The sequence below is a fragment of the Pipistrellus kuhlii genome, unplaced genomic scaffold (assembly GCF_014108245.1).
Source record: "Pipistrellus kuhlii isolate mPipKuh1 unplaced genomic scaffold, mPipKuh1.p scaffold_m20_p_7, whole genome shotgun sequence".
NCBI lineage: Eukaryota > Metazoa > Chordata > Mammalia > Chiroptera > Vespertilionidae > Pipistrellus > Pipistrellus kuhlii.
This window is the reverse complement of record NW_023425573.1, coordinates 22590867-22604631: the sequence shown is the minus strand read 5'-3', so window position 1 is coordinate 22604631 and position 13765 is coordinate 22590867. Positions and strand designations below refer to the sequence as shown.

Sequence of the window (13765 nt, the reverse complement as noted above, 5' to 3'; positions counted from 1 at the left end):
TCGACTGGGCATATTGCTCTCTACCTTTCTTACCATCATGAGGATACAGAGATGATCACAGGAACAGGTGAGAAGTGTTATTAGAGAGGCATCTTGGACAGGCATCCGATTCTGAAGGGATTCTGAAGGGTGTGGGGGTGAGGACAGGAGATGGCGAGTTTTTCCCTGGGGCATTCCCTGAGATAACTTGGGGGTAGGGATGAGAAGGAACACTTCTGGACAGGATACCACAGACCATGAAGCAACAGCTTGTTCAGAAATGCAAGGAAGTTGATGTAGCAAGCCAGGGGCAGGGAGAAGGAGCAGGTAGGGAGAAAGAACTTAACGCAGGCGGCTGGTTTATTTCTCTTTCTCAGGTCAGGTCTCTTTGCTGTACTGAATGGAGGGCCATTATTCTTACCCTGCGTTCAACATTCTTCTCCTTTATTTTCTTTCCCCTCTGAAGTTCTGGTAGCTCACTGGATTTGGCCTTGCATGTCTAAAATGAAACACACTGGAGAGATTTATAGCCAGTTAATTGGCTGTCTCTTCATCAGTTACCCTTGTCTGTTCAAATGAGCATTTTGTTGTTCCTAAATAATACAGCATTCACAAAAGATAATGTAGGCATTTTTGTATAAATTCCATGGAAGACAAAAAGATAATTTCTAAACTTAATAAAAAAGCAGGTTTTTTTTGTTTTGTTTTTTCTTTTCTGAGCCTTACATTTAGGAAAAACAGGAACTTTTAACTTATGTTAATTAAGTAACCAAGTAAGATTAATGAACACCGGCAGGATAAGGCCAGCTGAAGTCATTGTTTATTCTTACTTTCAGGCTGTAGCTTAGAAGTTTTGCACTATCTAAAGTAAAATGATTTGCCCTCAAAATGCCCCTGAATGATTTATGGCCATTTTATACTTTATTGTTATTTTTTTAGCAGATAATTATACATTTAAACTTCCTTGAGAATTCTAAGCTTTTAGTAGTTTTGTGGATAGCTCAGTACATAGCAGCTATTATATAATGATGAAGGGAGCCTGGGACAGGACAGGGGGCAGGTCCCCGGGCAGGGGAGGGTGCTCCTGAGAGGCCGGCTTGCTTCCTCCAGGACAGAGAGCAGTGTCTGTAGGGGGCAGTAACGGAGCATTCATCCGGTGGATCTGTCCACCCCACAGTGCCGAGGGCAGCAGGGAGCAGGAGCGGCTCACCTCTGTGCCAGCAGTGTTCCCGCTGTGGGTTCCCGGGAGAACTGAGCTCAGGAAACTTCTTCCCCTGGACTAAGAGATGACCTCTTGGATCATGGAAAGTCAGATTGGGGAAATACAACCTCACACGGACAGCCTACTTCACCCTTACAAAAAATTAAGTGAAAGCAGCTACAAATAAATGTTTCCCCATCATAGGGCAGGTGGATCATTAGCCATTTGACATAAGGAACAGACCTGGCAGTTTTCTCCCTGCTCCTAACTTTTACCACTAACTTAACAGTGATAAGACTTTTATTATTTTTAAGTTCCTGGCTTCACCAAATAGCTCAAGACTTATAAATGCCATCCACAAAATGAAAGTAATAAAAGAACTATTATCAATTTACAGATAAGTGTATGTATCTAAGGCAATTCAGATTTATTGTAGTGCTTAAATCCAGATTGAAAGAGACAGTGTTATTGTTTCTTATTTTTGTGACGAGTTAATCATTTGTGTTTCTATATCAGAGTTTGCTCAACCTCTAATTCTCTAATTCTTCAATCTTCTGTAAGCCCCAGTGGTCATATATTTGTATTAGAAGACACTACGTAAGAATAAACCCACCTCCTTTTTGTTTTGTTTTGTTTTGTTTTGTTTTGTTATATAAGAATCTCCTTTCTTCCAATAGGAAACTCTTTTTTTTTTTTTAATATTTTGTTGATATTTTACAGAGAGGAAGGGAGAAGGAAAGAGAGCTAGAAACATCGATGTGAGAGAAACATCGATCAGCTGCCTCTTGCACACCCTCTACTGGGGATGTGCCCACAACCAAGGCACATGCCCTTGACCGGAATCGAACCTGGGACCTTTCAGTCCGCAGGCCGACACTCTAACCACTGAGCCAAACCGATTTCGGCCCACCTCCCTTTTTAATCTTCCTTCTTAGGGTCACCCGGGACCACCAGGGCCACAGGGGCCTATTGGACCGCTGGGACCGCCAGGACCCGCTGGGATTCCAGGAGAGAAAGGGATGAGAGGGGTCGGCGGCCCTCCCGGAGCAGCAGGGGATAAAGGAGATAAGGTAAGCCTCTTCCTGAGGGAAAGCTGCCCTTAGCCACCCGCCAGCACTGCTGTGCCAGACTTGTTATAATCACAAGTAGGACCTACTTGTGCCTTATAATAAATTAAGTCTAGCAGCCGCCCTTCCCCAACCCCTCCAGAGAAGCTTGTTTATCTGGATCTTTTCTCTGCAATTAAATGCACGACAGCACCCAGCGGGGAGTAGTACCGGTTCATGGCTTTAAAAAAAACACACCTAAATGATATTATGTGTACCATGCTGGTCTTTTTTTTTTTTTTTTTTTTTTTTTTTTTTTAACTCAACCACTTAACCATGTGACTTAAAAGATCATTGCATATCAATTTATGTCGATTGAACTTATTCCTTTAAAAATACTGTTTAATATGCAGTAGAATGGATAAAGAAAACAATAGTTTCTTCCTTGTTGAGAATTTGAGATCGTGTAGAGCAGGTGTGTAGAGCAGGTGTGAGAAAGCGATCCTGTGAATTACCTGCGCTCACATTTAAAAGTATGCTTCTCCAGGGTTGGGAGATTCTGAGACGTTGAATTCTCAGCTTTAGGGCACTCAATGTTTTATTTCAATCAATGCTGCAAAGTTGGCTTCCTTAGAATAAAAAATATGACCTGGCTGGTTTGGCTCAGTGGATAGAGTGTTGGCGTGTGGGCTGAGCAGTCCTGAATTCGATTCTGGTTGAGGGCCCATGTCTGGGTTGCTGGGGCGGTCCCCAGTGGTGGATGTGCAGGAGGCAGCCAACCAATGATTCTCTTTCATCATTGATGTTTCTATCTCTCTTTCCCTCTTCTTTCCTCTCTGAAATAAATAAAAAATATATTTTAAAAAATTTATGAAAGGTTAATTCTTAAAAATTGGCATTTAAGTGTGTGTGAAAATATGTAACCATGACTGCTAAGTGTTAAAAATAATGAGCATTATTTATTTAGGTTTTTGAGGAAATTAACTTGTTAGTTTAATCACTTAGTAACTTTTGTAACTTTGTTTTATCTTCTGGAATTTTAGGGTCCCACTGGCGTTCCTGGATTTCCAGGTTTGGATGGCATACCTGTAAGTATCCCTACATTTTCTCCACTTTTTCCAAACACTCCTCAAAACCCTTAAAATCATATGTTCAAAAAACATATATGCACATGCCTACTCATAATGACAGTTTTTATTTACTGACAAGTCTTAACTTTTGGAAGTGTGTTTAAGACTCTCATTTCTAATATGAAAGCCACATGAAAGAAAGAAGAGGTATTTTGAGGAGCTTTACTAGTCATTAAAGTCTTTCTAAAATTTAAAGGAAGGTTTCCTCCCAAATCTCCAGAATACTCCAAACTGAATGAATTTATATTGAGGACATATTACAATTTACTTATTGATTTTTACTATGCTACATAGCACTATGGATGGGGACGAAAGTTTCACAAAATTAAGTGGTATGTGAGACATCATTGCCATAATTTGGGTACCCATGCTGCATAAACCTTGTCTTATAGTATTCTTGCAAAACAGTGCTTCATTTATCATTTTGTTTCCTGTAGGGGCACCCAGGGCCTCCTGGATTCAGAGGCAAACCTGGCATGAATGGCTACAATGGCTCAAGAGGTGATCCAGGGTTTCCAGGAGAAAGAGGAGCTCCTGGCCCAGAAGGACCCCCAGTAAGACACCCACAGCTCATCCTAACTGGAATCTTAAGTGAAAGGCCCCACAGTAGGAACAGGCGTGGTGTGCTCAAGAAACAGTTAATACAAGTGTGGGGGAGCATGGTGAACAGGTGGGGCGGCTGGAGGATGAGGATAGAGGTGGGAAGGACCTAGGACAGGCTGTGTTTTCTTTTCCAGGCCATAAGAAAGCTCTGGGCAGTTTTAAGGGAGGAAGCGATATGACCTGATGGATGTGCCATTGAGATGCTCCCGGCTGCTGTCATAGGACCAAAGCTTATGTTTTTTATCATTCAGGGTTCACTGCAGACCTGTGTGTGTGAACTAGCAGATGTGCAGGAACCCGTGACATCAGACTTTGAATGGAGTGATGTGATCAGTCAGTGGTCATGATTCCCATGTCACTTAGGGGTGATCTGCCGACCCATGAGCTAGCAGTGAAGTTTGTGCTCCATGCAGTTTTACTCAGTTAACACAATGGCAACTGGATTTTGAACCATTTATGATAGTTGGAGGACTGGTGCTCTTTTACTCAAAAGGGCGACTGAAATCTCTGCCTATTGGAACTATTGGGGAAAAGGGCTGCAATCTGATTGCTCAAAGGAACTGGTGCCATTAAACCAGGAGTCTCTCCCATTGGAAGCAAAGCCAGGCACTCTTCCAAGAGGGGTCAACTTTGACTTTGCATGTCTTTTGTGGGAGTTTGATATATGAAAATGGTTAACATTTTTATATAGTAACCCAGTTGAGGTATATCAATATATGGGATATTAAGATACCTAATGTGGAAACTTTGGGGGGAAAAAGAATACACTGAGGAATTTTATTCACTTTTTAAAAATACCCTAAATAAACATGCAGCTACATACAAAATACTTACAAAAGGAATATGCTGATTTTTAAAAGTTAATCTTATATAGGGTGCATAGGCTCTATTTTAAGTACAAATAGATTTTGTTCTTAATAGATTTTAACTGAATATTGAATGACTATATATGAGAACCTTAAGGTAATAATGACAATGAAGAGAATAAAGAAATCTTCACTAGTGAAATATAACTATAATGGTAATTTTATTGGTGAGTAATATTTCACATGGGAAATAAAATGCTAAAATACTAATGTGCTTTTCTCCACTGTTAAGTGAATGTTTTATTTTCAGGGCTTTCCTGGGGAAAAAGGAGAAAAAGGAAATTCAGTGTTCATTTCAGGTAGCATTAAAGGTAGTCAGGTAAGCATTCTGATCATGGTGGCTTTAAAATATTTTTTCCCCCAAATAGGTAAACCCATACAGGAAACACACGAATTGAGATTCCCTTTGAAATGTTCCTGAGCATGCTAGGTTTCTAAAAAACATATTGATTTTTAGAGAGAGAGGAAGGGAAAGGGATAGAGAGATAGAAATACTGATCAGAGAGAAATGTCATCAATCAGCTGCCTCCTGCATGCCCCCTACTGGGGATTGAGCCCTCAACTTGAGCATGTGCCCTGACCAGGAATTAAACCAGTGACCTTTTGGTTCATGGGCTGATGCTCAACAACTGAGCCACATTGGCCAGGTGGCACGCTGGTTTTTATCCGCACCCTGGCCCTCTGGATGGCACCATTCTTCTTGTGTGAAGCACTTGGCTTTAGCTACTCTGGCTGTAACATTCTAACACATACCTCTCCACTATTTTTTGCAGAGTGGCAATGGAGACACCATTTCAGGGTTTCTCAACCTTGGCACTATTACATTTGAGGCCAGATAGTCACTTGTGTGAGGCCTATGGACTATAGACTATGAAACAGTATCTCTGGCCTCTACCTGTTAGATGCCAGTAGCAACCTCCACCCATACAATATCTCCAGACATTACCAAGTGTCCCATTGGGAAGAAAAATTACTCCCAGTTGGGAAGCACTATTTTATTTGTAGTTAAAATGCGATATGAATACTTGCATCCCAATGTACTAGAAGTCATCACTTTGATTGAACTGAAAAATTATGGAAACCTTATAGTACTCTCCTTATAGTACTCTCAGTAAACCCACTGAGGATTAAATGGATAAACAGAAAGTGGTATATACATACAATGGAATATTGCTCAGTCTTTAAAGAGAAGAGTATCCTGACTCATGGTACAACATAGATGATCCCTGAGGTCTTTATGCTGAGTGAAATGAGCGGGTCACAGAAGGACAAATAATGTGTGATTCCATTTATATGAGGTTCCTAGAGTACTCGGATTCATGGAGACAGGGCATGGAAAGGTTTCTGCCAGAAGCTGGGGGAGAGGAAGGGGGAGTTAGTATTTATTGTGAACTGGGAAGAGTTTACCTTGGGGAAGATGGAGAAGCTCTGGGGATGGATGGTTATGATGGTTGCACAACATTGTGAATGTACTTAATGTCACAGGACTGTCCACGTAAAAATAGCTAAAATGTAAACTTTCATCTAGCATTTATTTTACAATATGTTCTATTTGACATTTGAAAAAGACCCTGCAGTCCCTTTGATTCTTTAGAGTAAGAGGAGTCTCAGGGCAGAGCCACCAAGAGGCAGATTAGCACACCATTCCCTTTACCTTTTATTCTAGGACAGTGGTCAGCAAACCATGGCTCTTGAGCCACATGCGCGGCTCTTTGGCCCCTTGAGTGTGGCTCTTCCACAAAATACCACGTACGGGCGTGCACATTCAGTGCGATTGAAACTTTGTGGCCCCTGAGCAGAAGTTGGTTTTCGGCTCTCAAGAGAAATCTCAATCGTTGTCCTGTTGATATTTGGCTCTGTTGACTAATGAGTTTGCCGAACACCGCTCTAGGATGACCAACAGAGCAGGGTGTCTATAAAGGGAGGCAGGGTCTGGCACGTGGACTAGAGACAGACTGTGATAAAAGGGGACCATTGGGTTTAGAACATTTTAAATCGAAAGTTGAAACCTCATCTTGACTCCACGTGCTCAGGACCGCAGCACCTGCCTCTAGTTTCAGCTGAGTCGAAGCAGAATTTGGGCCTAAGATTGGAGGCCCATGATCCTCTCTCCACAGAGCCTTCCACAGTTCTCTTCTCAACTGGGAAAAATTGAACAGACTGTACGTTAGGCCAAACCGTGGGTGTGTGTCTACTTTTACATCACGTGTTTTAGGAAATGGTGTTGCTTTTTTAAAGCAATGTGTCATTATTGCAGGGTGACCCAGGGAACCCAGGACCTCCCGGCTTACCAGTAAGTCTGAGCGGGCATGTGCTTTTGTGTGATCCAGGTAGCCTCCTGTCCCCACAGTTTGTATGTATCACAGCAGGACCAGCTGAAAAACGTGTGAGACACCGCCCTTTCCTTCCCTCCCCCCTCGCCCAGTGCAAAATGAACATGTAGGGCCCCGTGTTCAAAAAGCATGAAGAATGTCAGGGTGGTGAGAGCAGAGCATAAAGTCAAGCACGAAACCCCATCTGACTGCACAGGTCACACCCGAGGCCGTCCTGGAACCTTGGCAAGCTTCCAATTCCTCCTCTTCTATATTTCAATAATCATTTGCTGATGTACATATGGTCATTGATATTTAGAAGAGAAGTCTGCCCAGACACTAATATATGCCAGGCAGAAAGACTGCTGAATCAGTCATTGCGTGTCATATTTAAAATTTAGGACCATTTTCATCTCCCTGAAATTTGTAACTCAATGATTATATTAGTCTTTCCATTTTACCAATGTTTACAAGATTACAACTTAAATCAGTTTCCACTTCCCAGTTGTTAACCCATAATTTTGCTTGGTGACTTCTGGCTGTAGACAAGAGTACTTACCCAGGTTGATTTCCTTCCTACCTCCAAAAGCTTGGCTCTATGCCAGTGTTTCCCAAACTTTTGACCTATGTGTACCCCTTCTATAATTTTCGTAATGCTGAGTACCCCTCATACTCAAGAGAACATAGAATTAGGCACAGCTAAGCACGGTGCAGTGCATATCCCCACCAAACTCCGGTGCAACGCGTACCCCCACCAAACTCTTCCTGTACCCCTGGGGGTACGAATACCACACTTTGGGAAACACTGCTATGCCATTAATGAGATACCTTGATGTTGCTGTTCAAATAAAAACAATTGCATTCTCCTGAAGAGAACACTTTCACTGCACACTTGCAAATCATTTGGCAGGGTCAGTGGGAGAGCAGAGAGCCTTTCTCCACAGCTGTCCTTGTGGATCTCTGTAATCATGCCACAATTTACAGGTTACAGAAAGTTGACTGGTGGGTTAAACATCGTGATCACAAACTTGGGACAGCATTTCTATTCACACTGATCTGAAAAGGCACGCTTAAAAATATATCAAAGAATATAAATACATTCATATTTTCATATATTAATGCTAATTAATGTTAAAAACTAAAAAGCATCCTGCTGTATATCAGAGTTATATATAGAATTTAGGAGTAGCCAGTAACAAGCTTCTTTGTTCTCTAGCAATGCTATTACAACATTTATCTGTAAATAAGTAGATTGATTTCTTTTGTTGAATTTGATCCTGACATAGGAATTTGTCACACTACATCCGAGGCAGAGCTGCTGGGAAGACAGCTGCTCCAGCAGAGGATGTGCTGGGACTGTGATTCCTTTGGAAGTTTATATCCACTTGGGATTACATGCAGCAATTGCTGTGAATGATGATTATGGATTTGGGTAAAAAATGCACTTGATTTTTCTCATGTTTAGGGATTAAGGGGTGCTACAGGACCAGCAGGCCCAATGGGAGTCGCAGGAGAGCCGGGGTTACCGGTAAGTACAGCCCCACTCATGCTGCTTCTCTAAAAACCAAGTTCCGCCAAAACTGGTTTGGCTCAGTGCATAGAGCGTCAACCTGCGGACTGAAAGGTCCCAGGTTCGATTCCGGTCAACGGCATGTACCTTGGTTGCAGGCACATCACCAGTGGGGGGTATGCAGGAGGCAGCTGATCGATGTTTCTCTCTCATCGATGTTTCTAACTCCCTATCCCTCTCTCTTCCTCCCTGTCAAAAATCAATAAAATATATTTAAAAACAAAACAAAAAACAAGTTCCCATCGTGGGCTCTTTGAGAGGACATCACCTGATAAGAAAGTGCACGCCCACTCCCTACCTGTGTGAGTTCATCGAGAAGAATCTCCCCCCCCCCCCCCCGGGGTATAACAAGCAGCCTCCCCCATGGGTGAAGCTTATGAGTGTTTTTAAGTAAATTAGAGGTTTCCTAAAGAGGAATTGGGACAACCAACAAAGACACATTCTGATCTGCAATTGACCTGTGATTTGTATGTTTTTGACATTGATTTAGGGACCTCGAGGACATCCTGGGAGTCCGGGTGTGAAGGTAGGCAGCCATGAGGAAAATATACAAAGAGGATTCAGGTACAGTGAGACTAAACAACCACTGATGTCTTTCCTCTCACTAGACTTCCCAGTGTATTTAATAAGTGAACTTCAAAAAATTTATTGGCCAGAAGTCTTGCTTGTAATTATTCCTGTAATATTCAAAAGCAATTCAATTAATTTGTTTTTTTCTTTCTCAGGGCAATCCTGGCATGGGAGTCAAGGGGCAGATGGGAGACCCGGTAAGAACCCCTTTAGCCTGGAGAGCAGATGTTGACATGTATGTGCTGCCCGAGTTGTGGAGGCTGTTCTGGTGATCACGTAACTGCGTTCATTGTCTTATCGCTGCCCAATGCAATGGCTGCGAACTTTTCTTTGCCGAATTATTATGGTACCATTACCCTTGACTATAAAACGACATTTCTGACAAAATTAAACTCTAAACCAGAGTCCATTTATATGATACACTTCACCCCAGCAGGAAGAGAGTGAACATTTTTTTTATTCTATATTATATTTGGAGTAGCAATTTTGTTTAGTTACTGATTTGCTTGCCTTAACTTTATAATTTTATCAAAATTCCAAGTTTTACACATAAACAAAAACATAAATAACCAGAACCAGAGCACTTAGCATTTATGTTTAACAAGTGTGTATTAGTTATGAAAAACAATAAATGTTTCAAATGACATCATTTATATGTCATGGTTTTAGTTTTAAATCCATGACATACGGATTTTAGCATTGCATCACAATCCATGGGTGAAAGCCTTCCTTGTACTAAATTTTACTTCAAAATAAAGTTTATATGAAATTCCTATTATCTTGATTTTTTTCCCCCAAGGGTGAGGTTGGCCAGCAAGGTTTTCCTGGACCAACCCTACTGGTACAGCCACCTGATTCTTGTCTCTATAAAGGAGAAAAGGTAATTCCCAGTCCCTGTGTTACTTTGGTAAAGTGGTGCTAGCCACCACTGCCTGGACATGTACTTGAGCCAGCCAAGTCCTGAGCACCTACACCTATCACTGCATTAATCCCAACCCCACCTTAACAGGTTTGCACAATTAGCCCCCTGTACAGAGTTGAAAAATGAGGCTTGAAAAGATTTCCAGTGTTTTTCAAGTTTACCCAGACCTAGCTTGGGCTGCTCATCTGTAACATGTCCTTCATCACATATGCCCTATTAATATTGTCTTTGGTATGTGGGCTGACAAAAACACTGTAAGTCCAGTTGTCTTTAGATGTTACATCTGGGCTTGATGTTTTGATGATAGAAAAGGAAACTGACACCTAGAACTGGGCACATAATACACTCTTGGTAAGGATCAATTCCTCTGTTAGCCTCCAGTGCTGATGTTATGGATGTCACCTGCAGGCTCTGTTGATGATGTTCAGTTACTGGATTAAATTTTACTAATTGGCTCAAAATGAGGCATTCCTCTCAGTGGCTGCATTCTCAACATGCATCTGTTGCCGTGGCTCTGTGGTCATTCCTCACCTGTGCCCCAGAAATCACACCTCTCATATAGAACTGGCCCCAACAGTGTCCGGCTCATAGGTGCTCCCGGACCTTAGTTACTAATTAACGACAGTTGAAGAGTAATTTCTTATTTAAAAAATTAATACAACGGATGTTTAAAGGCAATTTCTGAGATGGAATTCAATGGGTTAAATAATAACAATAAGCCGGATTACATTCATTATGACTTTTAGGGTGTAAAAGGAATACCTGGGATGATTGGACCTCCAGGACCTCCAGGACCCAAGGTAACTTATTGAAGTCACTTTTCAATAAATCTGTATGATGTGCTTTCTTAATTTTTTTAATTGTATTCTTTATCATTGCTTTAAATGTCAATATATGTTACTAGAATTTGTCACTATTTTATCATAATCCTGTAGGGTTTCTATTATAAAGCGTTGATTTCTTTAACTTGCTGGCAACAGTTTTTATTTCTCATTTTGTGTTTGCATTCTCTATTGCTGAGATATTGTTGTTTGAACGCTTGTAAATGCCATCTTTCTAAGGGAGAACCTGGTTTGGGGGAAAAAGGAGAAAAGGGCATCCCTGGCTTCCCAGGCCCTCGGGTAAGGACCGTTCATGCCACCCTTAACTTCAGTGAGTATGGAGGCATTTCTTTCTTACATTTTTATAAACCTAGATCACTGCTTCTGAGAGCTCAAGAGTGGGATTATTTCAAATATCAACAATAGATTTTTGGCAACAAGAATTATGTAATAGCTCAAAGTCCCAGAACACCCCTTCTATTGACATCATTTAGATAAAAGTGGCAAGCAGGAGATAGAAGAATTGGAGGGAAGTACCAGGATTGTGGCATTTCCTGTCTGGCTCAGTGTCAGTGTGATAGTAGCTTGGAATTGTTCATTTAATCTTATTTGATAAAAGGAAGTACTGATGTAGGGGCAGGAGCCAAAAAAGAAGCACAGGATCAGGCCTCAAACATCACCACACATGTCACTAATGTGGTCCCCATTCCTACAGTGACTATCGAGGCCAGACCCTGTGGGCATGGGTATTGGGTTTATTTGGCTCTAGATTTAGTGCTGAGTGGGACAAAATTGGATTCCATGGTAATTTCTATCACTGATAATGCTTAGAGCAACTATTAATCTGAAGGCAAATTATATTGCAATGATTTCAAAGATTTTTAGACCAATGCAAGCATTAAGTTAAATAAACTAAAATGGAACAGTAACAACAACAAAATGTGTTTTTTTTATTTAAAGCACTGGTGAGGACATACATTTTTTAAAATAAGACTAAAGACCAATTAAAATAGTAAATGTGGTAAAGAAATGAAATCTACTTTATATTTATTTTCTTTTATTCAAGAACCTTAGTGGATAAGATGAACTATGCCTGGTGCAATCCCATCATGAGAAACAGGATTCCTTGAGCTGGTGGATGAATTTTAATTTAATTCACTTTGTGTCATTTTTTGTGTGAATTTATTAGGGTGTCCCTGGCTCCCATGGATCTCCAGGCTTTCCAGGATTAAAGGTAAGTGCACAGCATGGATATGATAAATACACTTTCATTAGTAAATGCAATTGAGTGTCATTCAAAAGTTGGACCAGTGCATGCAAACACACATGCAGAATTAGAAAGGGAGACACATTCACTTTATGAAATTACATGTTTTAGCTGTGGGTGCAAAGACTAAAGCACAAAACTGTTGCAATCCCAAAGTAGTGTTTAGATATTAAGATTTTGCACTGAATCTCTGTGAGTGTGCGTCACTCAAATGAAATGACAATGAGATAATTTGTCACCTAATTACATGTTTTATAAAAGGCATGTTTCTGGTTATTTATAGGGCAAACAAGGACTGTTTGGAACACCTGGGTCATTTGGATTTCCTGGTCCAAAGGTAAAAACAGTGAACCTGTTAGAGTATCTCCCTAACAAAATTCCACATCCCTTATGTTGTACAATATAGGTTTTTAAAAATATTTCAAAGAATGATTCAAAAATGTAACTTTTGAAAGAGACAGAGTTAATTTTGTATGCATTATTTTATTGCATGTTGTAATGATTACATTTTATATTTGAGCAATGATCCTTTTGAAAGTTTAAAAAATTCAAAGGGGATCATATAGCATCTCGATTAAAACCAGAGGGAGCTGTGGAGAGCTCTTTGCTTTTACCACCACTGAATTGTTTCTTTGCAACCTCTGTGACCTTACATTCAGCTCTAGCCCAGGACAAGCCATGTTAGCACTTAGAGTCCACAATGAAGGGGATCATATTTTGCTGTTAAAATAACATGTGGATTCAGCTCTTGTAGGTGAATAATTTGAATTGGTCTTGAATTTGTCCTAGAGTGTCAAATCAGACATTAATGCTCATGATATATTTAAGAAACTTTATGACTTCAGAGGTATCTAATTTATGAGAATGGAATAACTTTATTGGAGATAAAAACATTTTCTTTTTTTTTTGTTAATCCTCACCCGAGGATATTTTTTCCCATTGATTTTTAGAGAGAGTGGAAAGGAGGGGCAGAGACAGAAAGAAACATTGATGTGAGAAACATCGATTTGTTGCCTCCCATATGTGGAACCTAAATACATGCTCTTGACTGGATTCTAACACAAGACCCTTTAGTCCATTGGCCGATGTTCAACTAGTGAGCAAAATTGGTGAGGGCCATTTTATTTTCTCTTGAGATAACTTTTCTAGTTGGTTGGTTATTTCTGTTTAGGGAAGAGGCTGAATGCCTGATTTTCCTAGAGGTCCATGAACTATCTGTTTCTCTAGTCTGCATATAGTCTTTATTTCTTACATGAATGGACTCTTGGTCCTTACAATATTTATTTAGTGCTAAATACACTGGCTCATGGTAATATTTGATGAAGAGCCTGGGAAATAATCCTACAAGAAAATATCCCAATGTCTAAGAAAAGTCAATGAATTAATGATTCTAGGGGGATCCCGGAGACCGCGGGTACCCAGGACCGCCAGGGGTATTGACGACTCCACCTCTTCCACTCAAAGGTTTGTGTTTCATT

At 40.7% G+C, this 13765-nt stretch overlaps 1 protein-coding gene across 3 annotated transcripts in view; it reads left to right on the top strand.

Annotated features, from left to right (window-relative positions):
- The window catches only part of COL4A4 (collagen type IV alpha 4 chain), a 106978-nt gene that overhangs the window by 36324 nt on the left and 56889 nt on the right, over positions 1 to 13765 (top strand). For 2 of the 3 annotated variants that reach the window (XM_045575351.1, XM_036422016.2), the window contains exons 5-18: positions 2116 to 2250; positions 3270 to 3314; positions 3794 to 3910; positions 5076 to 5144; positions 7083 to 7118; positions 8603 to 8665; positions 9198 to 9233; positions 9433 to 9474; positions 10077 to 10157; positions 10946 to 10999; positions 11261 to 11320; positions 12210 to 12254; positions 12571 to 12624; positions 13682 to 13751. In XM_045575351.1, the coding sequence (XP_045431307.1) occupies positions 2116 to 2250; positions 3270 to 3314; positions 3794 to 3910; positions 5076 to 5144; positions 7083 to 7118; positions 8603 to 8665; positions 9198 to 9233; positions 9433 to 9474; positions 10077 to 10157; positions 10946 to 10999; positions 11261 to 11320; positions 12210 to 12254; positions 12571 to 12624; positions 13682 to 13751 (907 nt within the window). Of the gene's footprint in view, positions 1 to 2115; positions 2251 to 3269; positions 3315 to 3793; positions 3911 to 5075; positions 5145 to 7082; positions 7119 to 8602; positions 8666 to 9197; positions 9272 to 9432; positions 9475 to 10076; positions 10158 to 10945; positions 11000 to 11260; positions 11321 to 12209; positions 12255 to 12570; positions 12625 to 13681; positions 13752 to 13765 lie in introns of those variants that run through there. The other variant, XM_045575352.1, reaches the window with a different exon arrangement.